General features: G+C 46.9%; 1 protein-coding gene across 12 annotated transcripts in view; it reads right to left on the reverse strand.

Annotated features, from left to right (window-relative positions):
- RAPGEF1 (Rap guanine nucleotide exchange factor 1) overlaps nucleotides 1-13,201 on the reverse strand; it is a 135,993-nt gene that overhangs the window by 91,937 nt on the left and 30,855 nt on the right. The window contains exon 1 of one of the 12 annotated variants that reach the window (XM_046637821.1): nucleotides 5,954-5,993. The exons of the other annotated variants lie outside the window; for them this stretch is intronic. Within the exon in view, the coding sequence (XP_046493777.1) occupies nucleotides 5,954-5,978 (25 nt within the window). The 5' untranslated portion in view covers nucleotides 5,979-5,993. Of the gene's footprint in view, nucleotides 1-5,953; nucleotides 5,994-13,201 lie in introns of those variants that run through there. 12 annotated transcript variants of the gene reach the window in all.

The following is a 13,201-nucleotide window of genomic DNA, read 5'->3' on the forward strand; positions in this document are numbered from 1 at the left end:
TAAGACCAGGAAGGGAAGGCAGCGGAGAAGAGCTGTGTTCCAAAGCCATCTTGCTCTCGTAACCCCGCAAGGAAGCCAGTTTGAACTGACACCTGAAGGATTTGCTGCAGGTGGCCAGATTTTCATTTGCTTTCTGGTGGGCGTGGGGGTGGGGCTGTGGATTGAGGAGAAGTGTTCCTGGCAGAGGGAGGAGCATGTCTGGAAGGCCCTGGGCCAGCAGGGTCACGGTGAGTCAGGGAGTCCTGACAGAAGGTGAGCCTGGGGACCAAGGGAGTGGCAGGAGAAGAAGCAGGGCCAGCGGGGCTGACGTGGGGGCCTGCTGGATGGGGAGCCTGCCAGCATTTCACAGCGGGGGACGCAGCGCAGCTCAGCAAGTGCTTCCTTCAGCTGCTGTGAGAAGGGACCAATTCGGAGAGCTAAATGTGGTACCCAGCAGGGTGAGAAGCCAACCACCCTGAAGCCATCTTCCTTTCAGCAGACATTCATTACCACTGTGCTGGTGGTCTTGATGTTTAGACAGAATGAATTCCCCCAAGCTCACCTTACAGCAAATTGCCACAGGCAGAATCCAAGTGTGCAGGCACGGCTGTCCTATCCTTCCGCCGGCAGAGACCACAGGCAGTGAGGTCAAGAGGAGTTTAAGGCAAGTGTTAGTCAAGGATGGCCTATAACCCAATCTACGCCACATCACATTCTCCTTAAAATAGCATATAATTTATTGAGCACTTACTAGGCCAGCCCTGGCATAAAAAAATGGCAGACTTTATTTTAATGGCCATTTTACAAATGAAGAAATTAAGGCTCAGAGAAAATAACTAGGCCCAAAGTCACACAGCAACTGAGAAACAGGCTGACCTCAGACTCTGCTCATTTTGACTACAAGATCACTCTCTTAATGACATTCCAGTGTCTTCCTTACGTGTCCTCAGTGACGGTGTCTTTTAGAGAGAGAAGGTGCTGGGAAGGTGGTGCCAGGTGACGGGCTCCAACAGTACAATGGATGGGAAGTGAAAGAGAACTGTGTGAGCAGGAATGCCTACAACAACCTCCTCCTGCCCAACCGAAGGGCTTCTGCTCCCAGCCTGGCGGCCTGCCAGGCATTCTAACGGCTCCCCAGAGGAAAGACAGAAGGGCTGTGAGACAAGAGCCGTGGAACTCCAGGGGTCCAGCAAGAGTGCTCCCCGCTCTTAGTACCAACCACACTGTATGGAAATCACCGTGCAGGCGCTGACCGGCCCTTGAGGCAGCATCCCATCCACAGCCGACCAAGCATGAGGGCTGCGCTAACATCTCTGAGATGGGCTTGAGCCTTCACGGAGGCACTGCCCACGATGAGAGGACTTTACTCAGCTCGCAAACAAACCACTTCCTTTGATGGGTGGTGGATGGCGTCTGGTTACAAATGGGCAGTTGGTATAGGGCACGTCTGCAGGAGTAACTAACAAATATCTGGAACACCTCTTGTCCTGTTCTGTCCCAAGCTTGTCCGTTTCCTGGGACTAAATGCCCAGAAACAAACTGGGGCATGTGGTCATCATAGCAGTTTGACAATTTAGGGACATCAGAATGCATTTCTCTCTCCTGGAAGTCAGGAAGTGAGAGCAAAGGCTTGGCTTTTAGTTTGAGTGTTGGTTTTGCCACGAATTACTTTTGTCAATTAGGCAAAGTACAACCTCTTTTTCTCCAAACCTCTTTTCTCATCTGGAAAACAAGGGCAATAAGCCTATATCAGTGGTTCTCAAAGTGTGGTCCTGAACCACCAGGAGCCTCACCTAGGGACTGGTTAGAAATGCAAGCTCTTGGCCCCTGCCACACCTGCTGCATCAGAAACTCTGGGGGTGGGGCCCAGGATCTGCTGTAGCCAGCCCTCCAGGGGATTCTGATACAGGCCAAGTTTGAGAACCACTGCCTAGTGACTTCCTTTCTCACTTTAAGGTTTTATAAAACCATCTTCTTTACTCTTTCCCTACCTGTCATGCTAGTGACTTCATTTATCCAAGAAATATTTATAAAGTGTCTACTGTGTGCTAGACACTGGGGACCCCTGGGGAACGAGCCCAAGCCCACTCTGTGACAAGTAGTGTGTAAGCTCTAATGACAATGGAGGTGCACAGAGCTTGTTCACTGAATAAGCAGAACAAATGTATTTTCCAGCAACTTTTCTCTTTAACCATGATCTTCTTCCAAACTTTACTGCACTTTTAAAAATTAGGTGTTCTGCATTCAAGCAGAGAAAAGAAAATGTTACCGTATTGCTATTGATGATAGAAATAGATTATATATGTTCAAGTAAAACAAGCACAGAACATCGACTGGAAAAAATCTAGAAGGAAACATCGAAAAGAGTAACATAGATAATATTTCTTTCCTCCTAAAACTATTTTGGTGACCCACAGTGCGCACAGGTCTTGAATGTTATTCTAGGCACAAAATAAACACCAAGTGACATTTTTAGCAGTCCATTTTGCTTCAGGAGATATACACAGGAAATGCAAAAGCAAAAACAAAAGCTAAATGCTCTACCCTCAGAGGAAAGACGCAACCCGGCTATCAGAACATCAAAAACAGAACTAAAATTAGCTCGCTCCCTTAGGCCTGACAGTCCTGCTACAACCATCCGCTGAGAGTCTGTCCTCCTCTCCCCTCTGTCCAAGTTCCAGGCTGAGCAAATGAAACTCGGCCAGAAGGCAAACAAGCGGCCCGGCAGCTCCGAGCTTGTCACTCACACTTGGTGCAGAGGAGACTGGCCTGCACCAACCCTGCAGATCCACTCCAGGGAGGGACGAAACGCTCCTCAATCAATGCTACCTCAGGGGGTTTGACCCCTTTGAGTTGCAGCAGAAACCAGAGTTCTCACCCAGAGACAAGTCAACAAGCTCTTGTCCATGTTAGTTACAACACGCACCTAACAGTTAACATGACACACTCGCACTACTCAGAGGCAGGGTCAAAGCTAACCACAGAAGTAATATGCAAAGTTACAAAATTCTTCCCCGATGGTAGGTATTTATTTAGGCAACACCAAACACATCATAAATAAGGCAGTTTAAAAGAGAACAGCATCAGGAGCTTGGAACACCAAGATTTACTGTGACTGAGCCATGGTCATTTGGCTCTAAGTTTCCTATTAGCAAAGGTAAAAAGGTAAACAAGATGGGTTAGTGTTAACCATCCAAAGAAAATCTATGAACTCCACAGAGGAGGGAAACTTTCTGGGACAACATTCTAGAAGGAATTTCAAGGAGGATGTAAAGTAACACTGTGAATTGGGTCTTTAATCTTGCTTTCACAAGATCTATAATGTTCTGCAAATAACCACTTAGTATCTGCTCTCTATTAAAAAATCAATAGCCCAATAACTTTATATCAAAGATGACATTTTTTACAAGACATTTCTTATTAATATAGCTGGGTGTGTTGTTTTCAGGTGCTCTGACTTAATATAGTAAAAACCCTTTAAAAACTTAATGAAAATAGGGTTTTTCCTCATCTGTTTTTGGCAGAAGTGTGATGGGTATTCTTTTACATTAGCACAGTGCAGTTATCAACCTCATTAAATTTAACATTGATATCTAAGTGGTATCTAAGCGACCACTGATACAATACTTTCATCTAAACTACCATTCATATTCCAATTTTGTCAAGTGACCCAATAATTTAATAAACCTTCTGTAGCTTCCCAGGGTTGGCTTGGATTTTTATAATGTTAAATATGAACCGATAAAAACGGTGTAAACTCCTATGCTTTGTATTAGTTTTCTATTGCTGTGTAACAAAAACATGTACATTTACGATTTCACAATTTCTGTGGGTCAAGGTCCAGGCAAGGCTTAGCTGGGTCTTCTGAAAGCCTGCACAGTGTGGGCACAGCTGAGGTCTCATCTGGCGGCTTGACCAGGGAAGGGTCTCTGTCGAAGCTTCCTCAGGTGGCGGCAAAATTAATTTCCTTACAGTTAGAAGATTAAAAGCCCTGGCTTATTGCTGGCTGGAGGCTACTCTCCGCTCCTTGCCACATGGAGCCTCTTACTTCTCCAAAGCTAGCAAGGGAGACTGTCTTCAGAGTGTGTCTGCTGGCAAGAGAGTGTCATATAACAAAACGCAATCAGGGGAGTGACCTCCCATCACCTTTGTCATATTCTACTGGTTGGAAGCGAGTCGCAAGTCCATCCACATTCCAAGAGACAAAGATGTGGATACCAGGAGACAGCAGTCACAAGGGCCACCTGCAAGCCTGTCTGCCACATGCGTACAGCTTCCATACAACTATCAAATCAAATCAAATTTATAAGTCAATGCAACTAAAACAAAAAGCTCCCAAACACTTAGATTAACAAAATTGGTTGAATATACGGACAATGATTTCTGCAGACTGCACCCAGTTACGACGTGCACGTGGGGTGGAGAGCTGTAGGAGAGCGTTTTGGGTTCAGGATGATCAACTGTGTGTCAAAATGGTGACTTGTTCTCACCACTTTTCTCTCCTGAAATCACGATGACATCATTTTAGCTCTCAGGTAACAGAAACACACCATCTGCATATGAAGTCTACCTGTTCTTTTCTCATCAGTCCACCACAACTGAAATACAAAGAGTCCATGACGGACTCCATTAATCTCAGATGAATTCAATTATGAGCACTTGAAACCAGAGAGAGAGAGACAGGCAGAAGAGGGGAGGGAGGGAGAGGGAGAAGGACAAGTATTTTAGGCAAATCACTCTCTGTTTCCGTGAAGGAGCATGTGACCCCAGGTGAAAGTAACACAGGAGTGGTGAAATGACTGTTTCCTCAGTTCTGTCATGCCTTTTGTAGTGTGAACATCTCACCCCACTAATAGGATTCTGGTGTTTAAAGATAATTTTCTTTTTACAACACGGTGCCTAAGTATAAAACTACTTCCTACCTTTGCTCTAAGGCAAGGGTCAGCAAACTTTTTCTTTAAAGGGAAAGAGAGTAAGTGTTTTCAGCTTTGTGGGGCGTACAGTCTCTGTACATTTTAGTAGGAAAATAGCACAGACATACACAAATGAATGGGCACGGCTGTGTTCCAATAAAACTTCATTTACAAAAACAGGGAGCAGGTGTTTTGGCCCATGGGCGGTGCTTGCTGACCACTGCTCTAAAGAAACAAGATTCTGTTTCAATGCTGAAAGGGTAACTGACTTTGTTGGTCTCCAGTAGGGATTTTCAAGAGTAATTCTGACTACACAATTGTTGCCTTGTGTGCTTTTATTCAAATCCAACCTCTCTGCCTGTATAAAATGCAACTCCACTAGACAACTGGGGATCAACACAAGGAGTTGTCAGATCAGCCCCGAAATCAACGTAAAGTCACCATCCAGACCATGTAGAAATGCTCAGCTCCTTCTGCTTAATTAACTTTCTCTCACAGACCTCCCGTGACCTCCTAGACCAGGAGTCCAGCTCAGAGCCCCTGCGTCACATTCACCCCGCTGGCCTGCAGGTTAAGCGCACTGCCCCTCTTTCCACCAGGCAGTCGGAGGCATAGCTAGGCCTGTTTTGCTCATTGCTGGGTCCCCACCACAGTGCCAGACACACACAAAGTCCTCATTAATATCTGCTGAATGAAGTAAAAGATTAGGTCCCATTACAAGCTTTCTCAGCCCCAGGTACTTTTCATTCATGGGACTTAAACATAATTACATAGTCATACTATAAGTGTTTAGTGAGCTATGAATGGAATTCTGGTGAAAAGGAAGATATAAAATAAGCTGAACATTTCAACTGTTGAGGTTCAAAACCATACAAACATAATTAAATTACCAATAGTATCACTGTTAAATCAAATTGCTAGCCACTGGCTTCTCAATACTGAAAATTTGAGAAGGCGAGCCCAGACGATGGATTCAATTAATAATCAATCATTTTTGAGTGGCCAATCCAGTCACTTGCACAGGGAATTCTATTCACCCTTCTCCACAAGCCTGTTCTCACCTGAGCATGTTTCCTTTGGATTCATTTTTTAAAAATGCCTCAAGAGTAAGGTGGTCCTTGGCTTTTTCTCAATTGGAAGATGCAAAGGAGACACATGCAAGGATTTCAGCTCATTTGTACAACCAGCTTCCTGTGATCCTTCTGAGAACTCAGAGCTTGCCCAGCCCCCGGGGTGGTGCCAAGGATGAGAAGTTTAAATGTATCTGGCAAATGCTTAATGCCAAGTTGGAGATCCTGTCTTCTCTCCCTCCATGACATCCGTCCCGGGATTCTCCACCTCCATGCCTTGAGAGAAATTAGCTTTCATATAAATAGAAGTGAACTTGTCAATCTTGACACGCCATCATCACGGGTCCCAACTGCTGGATGACAACACTCCTCTAGCTGCTTGTAGGGAGCTCCCCACATGAGCACACTTGACACCGTAGATCTCCCGATAAATCATGTGAGTCATTCACGGATGGAGGCTTCCTGGGACCCCCTAATGGCAGCGTTCTCATTAGGAGCCCAACTGCCCATGAAAAGAAATAAAAACGAGCCACAGCTGGGTCTCTTACCTCTTCTGAAGGTCAGGACATGCGCAGTTATCTCCCTGGACAGCGCTACCCAGAGCAGCTGTGCTAGAGATGTCATGCCAGGCAAATGGAGGGCTTCTCAAGATGGACTTGGAGCACTGTCTCTCCAAGTAACTCCCTTTAAAAGCCCCTAAATCCCACAAGTTAAGAACTTCAGGGAGAACTTGGTCCATTATTCTGAGTATGGGAACACCTGCTACTAACAGTTTTGACTCCTGTGGTTAACAAAAATAGAAAAAGCCTTAAATGAACCACAATTCACCATTTATATGTAAACCAAATAAACAACAATGGGTTTCCTCTTGTACTTCTTATCTCAGTGGAGGGTGACCACCCCTTAACACAAGCCAGAAACCTGGTTGTCATCTTTGACCTGCTTATACTATTATCCCCCAGATCCTGTCCATTACCAAGTCCTGGCCATTTGACTTTCCAAATACCCAGTGAATCTGTCCCACTGCCGCCATCCTCCTCCAAGCTGCCATCATCTGCCAGGATGACTAACTCAGCCTCTGAGTCCATTCTTGCTTCTCCTGTGCATTCTTCCCACTGAAGTCAGGGTAATATTTTCAAAGCACAAATCTGATCTCTCTCAATCTCTTTCACGAATACACATACACACCACTTAAAACACTTAATGGCTTTTCAGCTTGTTAGTGTTCTTAAACTCAAGGCTTTGACAAGTACAGATCCTCTCTCTCTGAGGGCCCCTCTCACCACCCCCTACCCCTTTGCCTCAGGGCCTTTAACACTGTTTCCTCAGCCAGGCTGTGTCCCCGCCCCAGGCCCCCACTTTACCTGGTTAACTCTGACTTAACCCTGCAGATCTCAGCTCTGATCTTTCACAGTATTTATCAGGCTATAATTATGAATCTACCTGGAGCTGTTGTGGTTTCTGCCCTTCTCAGCTAAGGAGGGTTACAGGAGAGAATGAAGCCTAAGACCCTATTAGATGTAATGAATTAACTTCTCTCCTATGCATCCAAAATGACACTAGCTATGTACCAGCCCTGGATGATCGGACAAAACAGTCACTCAAATAATTCTGTGTTCTGTGGTTCAAATAAGGAACTCAGTTTGGAAAGATTTGTGCCTAACAGTATCTGACACATAGCAGGTGCTCAAATGTATGTGGATAGAAAATGAAAAAAGAAATCAATGAACTACCCACCCAAGGCTTCCGTGCCTTTCACTGCATTGGGACCCCTGAGACTTAACACTCAAGCCAATGACAGTCTCAGTCTGGGCGTCTCACCCTACCTCCTCATTTGCATGAGACACTTTAAACCATTCAAATTACACTAAACTCCACAGGTAGCACCACAGCCACCCACAGCTCAAGAACAACAATGGGACCCCACACTCTTTGGAGGCAGAAGGATGTGGACGCCAATTCCAGCTAGGCCACTGGGTATAACCTGGAGCAAGGGCAACCCCTGAGTCTGTTTCCTACTTGTAAAGGGGGGGTGATACCACCTTTTTAGCCACAGCTTTTTTGCTGGCAGGGAATAGAAACCCAATGAACCATGTTCAAGTAAAAAGGAAGATGAAGGTAAATGAGAATGCAAGGAGACGCCTGGGAATCCCAGGAAAGCCAGACACAGCTGTTGAGGAGGGCAGGAACGAAGAAGGCTGCCCTGAGGACCAGCACTAGCCATCTCTCCCTGTTTTGCTGCCTTTCTGCACCAGGCTCCATTTTCCGTCGGTGCTCACTCCCTTGGCAAGCTCATCCACTCTTAGGGCTTTAAATACAATCTTTACGCCAAGAGTCCCAAATCTATACCTCCAGTCCAGAGCTTTCTTCTTTCAAGACTTAGATACCTAACTGGCTCCTCCGTATTTCCCCTTGGACATCTAAACAGCACTTCTAACTGAACTCCTGATCCTTCCTCCCAGCCTCCCCATCTGACTGGATGGCGACTCCGTCCTTACAGAGAGACGCCCATGCCGCAAACCCTGGCGTCACCCTCGACTCCTCTTTTCCTCCTACAGCCTCATCCAAGCGGTCAGGAAATCCTGTTGGCTCTAATCTTCAGAATTGTTCAGACCCAACCACCTCCCATCGTCTACAGTGCACCAGCCCAGATTACTGCACCAGCTCCCAGCAGGGCTCCCCGCCTCTGCCCTGACTCCCCTTTATTCCCCTATATACGCAACAGAGTGCTCCGACTAAAACTTAACCAGACTAGTTCACTGCTCTGCTCAAAACTCGGCAGCAACCGCTCATTTCTCTCAAGAGAAAAGTCAAAGCCCTTACAATGGTCCTCAAGGCCTGAGAGGACCTTGCTCTCTCTGTTCCAGACACACCAGCCTCCTCACCATTCCTTGAACACCCCTCCCTGGGATGCTGGTTCCTCAGATATCCGCTTGGCCGGCTCCCACACCACCTCCAAGACCTGAGGCAAATCTCACCTTCCCACTGAGGCCACCCCTGGCTGCCCTAGTGAACTCTGCAATCTGACCCCTCATGCTGGGAACTCCTGATGCCCCTCATTCCGCTTCCCACGGCACTTATCACCTTCTCCCATTCTTCATAAGTCACTAATGTACAGTGTCTATTGTCTATTTCTCCCTCCTAGAAATGTAAGTTCCATGAGGATGGAGAGCTGTCACCCAGGCAACCAGAACAATGCCTGGTACACAGCAGGTGCTCAATCAATATTTGTTAAATAAACGCATGAACGTGCTTCTTCTGAGTTACTACTCCCTCATAATTTGGGAGCGTACCCAAACTCTCCAGTTCTATAAGACTCTTTAGCTCAAACGCCCACCAGTGATTAGACAGTCTCTCTGATTCCTGGTTCAAATTTCAGAGCCAGAACCAACTGGCCCAGCTCATCTTTCCAAGGCAGGGCACACGACGTAGGTCAATGGCCAGCTGCCTGTGGATGAGCCATTAAATACAGAAGGTCTTGTGGACAAAACTGAAAAAGAGCAAAGGCATCTGGAGCTACTGAGTGTGGGTGCAAAAGCTCTCCACGGCTTGCAAGTGCCCTGCTGTATTATGGCGGAGCCCCGTAACTATTACGTATCAGTGAGAGCCTAGAAGGGGCTGGGAACAAGTCAGATCAGACTGGACGTTCAGCCCCCAGTCCTGACCTCAGCGAGTGCTGCTGTGGGGATTAAGTGGTGTACTTCCTTAAACCATACTGCATCATCCTCTCAGGTAACTTCACCATCCTATCCATAACCAGATTTGTTGACATGTTTAACTGCTACAGACATAATACTAAACAGGAATTAATTAAACTCTGCAGGCAAGCAGGCATTCTTTAGAATTCCTCACCATTCTCCTTTCACTGCTGAGGATTTTATAATTACCTAAAGACAAAAGGATTTCAGTGAGCTGCGTGGTCCTGGCTCAGGGTCTCTGATGAACGTCAGGTCTCAGGCAGGGCTGCATCACCTGAGGCCTGACGGGGGCTGAGGAGCCATTTCCAAGCTCATCCCTGAGCTGCTGGCAGGAGGCCTCGGTCCTCACCTCGTGGGCCTCAGCTCCTCACCTCGTGGGCCTCTCCTCATGACAGGTAGCTGGTCTCCCCCAAACCACAGAATCCAAGAGAGGCAGAACCCACCCAGCGTCAGATGCGACATACCATCCATCACAATCATCCCTGATACAAAATGGGGGGGGACTACACCTAGGCTTGTGAACCCCAAGAGGCAGGGACCCCCTGGGGCCATGCTGAGGCTGCCCACCACATGTCGTTCGTGTAGACAAAAGCTTGATGGAATGGCCCAGAGCTGGGAATGGTTTTTATACTGTAAAGGGTTATAAAGAAGCAAATGAAGACTATGTGACAGAGCCCACGTGTGGCCTGCAAAGCCAATATTGAGTAATGGCTCTCTATAGAAAAAGTCTGATGACCCGCTGACGTAGACTGTTTATTATAGATGATTTAAGGGGTTTTCAAGGGTAATTGTGACTATACGCAATGTTCCCCTTATGCCCAGATTTCAGAAACCAACCCTCAGGGAAACACTCTCCTGAAGTAGGTGTTCAGCAAACTGTAGCTCTGAATGTTATAACGTCAACCACCAGGAAATGAACAGCTCATCGTAATCTGAGCAGAAAGAAAATAAATATGGGTACCTCACCCATACGTAGGTGCTTGATAAATACAAACTCAGTGAATGAATGGCCAAATGAGTAAGAAATACTATAAGGAGACAGCTTGAAAGTATAGCGTAATCATGAAAGTATGAAAAATCTTTAACGAATGACTTACAACATAAACAAGACAAAATGTGAGTTTTATAGAATAATCACAATCATAGCGGAAACGTATTGAGAGCTAACTCTGTGCCAAATACCCCCTCATCTACTCCTCCTCGCCCTCCATGACGTAAGTGTTATTAGTTGCCTTCATTTTACAGATGAGCAAAGAGGCTGACAGAAATTAAGTAATTTCCCCAAGGTCACATGATAAACAGGTGGCCGGGTATGTAAGAATCAAGACCCACTCTGCACCCGGAATCTCAGGCCTGGGCATCAGCTTGCTGAAAGCACAGCAGACAGACAGAAGCCCTCCCTGCTGGCTCTCCCTCCCTTCCTCCTACTCAGCTTGCTGAAATCCCAACCCAGAGACTTGAAACAAGGGGAAAACTCCTAAAAGGGCTCCCTATAAGCAAGGTTGTAGAGACTTGAAATGCTTGATTTAACTTATCTGCTCCCTCCACCTAAAAGAGCTTTAAAAAATACGTTCACTGTGGTCTTTGTTTTCCAACCAAATATCATCTTTTCTGAGATTGTGGAATCAACTCCCAGACCAGCCACCTCTCCAGCTGCTTTCCTAATGAGCTAAGGGGAGGACAGCTGCTCTGGCCCTGCAGCCAAAAAGTTTTGACACTGGAACGATGAGAGGGCAGAGAGGATGCTGGAGCTCTTGCAGCAAACTGAAGGGCTGTCGGACACACAGAGCTCAGGCCCCGGGACACACAGGATCCACTGCACATGGAACTGAGCTCTGGGCCCATGGTCTCCTACATGGACATAAGCAGACCTCGCTCTCCTCAGCGGTCTTTGAGATGGCTCAACTCATCCACTCTTCTCAGATTCATGAACTGAGGGAAAATGACCTGCCCAAGGCTACACAACCAGAGGCAGAGGCAGTTCCTTGATGCTAATGCTAATTTTTCTGCATTTTGGACTCCGCTCTTGGAAAGCTTGAAGTCCAGCGGACTGAGGAAGTAAGATGTTGATCGTGACAGGTTATGGAAGAAAGAGGATCTGAGCAGAAGAGTCTAACCTTGGACTACAGGCAGGGGTCCCCATGTCAGGGACAGAAAGAGAGGCAAAGATAAAAGTAGTCAGAAGGCCTGGAGGCAAGGGGGTCTGAAGTGGGCCTTGAAGACAGTGGTGACTATCTGGATAGGCTTCTATGAGAAACAGGAGAGTCAGCTGACCCAGGACAAGTGGGAAGACTGTCAAAGGGCACTAAGGGTCCAGCTGAGAGTGGAGACATGAATTTGTGTCAATAAAGGCCCTAATTACACACACCACTGTGACCTCAACGGGGTTCTAATAAATACAGTTGTCCAATCCTCACACGGTAAACATGCAAACCACAACAAGATAATTGCCTCCCTCAGCCCATTCTAACTATGAGATGATAATCATCTGCAAAAATATTACTCCCTTGCCTGACAAGAAAAGAGAAGAGGCGACACTCTAGTCTGCTCTTGTAAACAACACTATCGGGAAGGTAGGACAGAGAAGGAAGGGACTTTGGGATCAAAGAGACCAAGGTTGAGGTCCCAACTCTGCCACTTATTAGCTGTGTGATCTTGAGCAACTTCCTGGACCCTCACCCTGAACCCGTTTCTCCATCTGTGAAATGGAGATAACGCTGCCCACCACACAGAACTCTTGTGAGGGTCAAATGCAACACACACTGCTCACAGACACCATGGCAGACTGTTTGGAAAAATGGCCAAAGTATCCCCTCCTGGGATCCACACTTCCTTGCAAGGTGATTTCAGGTACCTCCCATCAAGAGGTGGTCTCTCTCCCCTCTCCTTTAATCTGGGCTGGCTTGGGACTTGCTTTCACCAATGAAATGAGGTAGAGGTGACATTGTGCTGGTTCTGGCCCTGGCCTCAGGTGAGCTTGAATGCTGCACTCTCTAGGAAACCTGCCAGCTGCCAGGTGAGTGACCCCGGGCTGGCCTGCTGGAGGCACAGAGATGAGCCCTCCTGGCAGCTGACTGCCGACACATGACGGACCCCAGCCGAGACCAGGAGCCCAGCCTAAACTGCCACCTGCAGAAGCATGAACTAAATAACCAGTTGTCGTTTTAGTCATTAAAGACTGGGGTGACTTGTTATCACTACTTGACGGCTAGAACAGTACTCAATAACAAGCAGCTCCCCTTGTCCAGTAATCTCCCAGTCCCCACATTTCCCTTCTCTATTGGACCATTCCCATCAGCATTCAATCACGCCATTATGTCTCCCTATTTAAAAAGCTTTCCCTTGACTCCACCACCCTCAACAACTACCGCCTTGCCTTTGCTCCCCCTTGCAGCAAAACTCCTCAGAGTTGTCTGTGCTCTCTGTGTCTAATTCCTCTCTGCTCCTTCTCTTTGAAATCCTCTCACCCTCAAGAATGCGCTGAAACTTCTCAAGGTCCTCAGTGACCGCCATGTTACTAAATCCCACAGTCAAGTCTCAG

This window comes from Equus quagga, chromosome 1 (genome assembly GCF_021613505.1).
Source record: "Equus quagga isolate Etosha38 chromosome 1, UCLA_HA_Equagga_1.0, whole genome shotgun sequence".
NCBI classification, from domain to species: domain Eukaryota; kingdom Metazoa; phylum Chordata; class Mammalia; order Perissodactyla; family Equidae; genus Equus; species Equus quagga.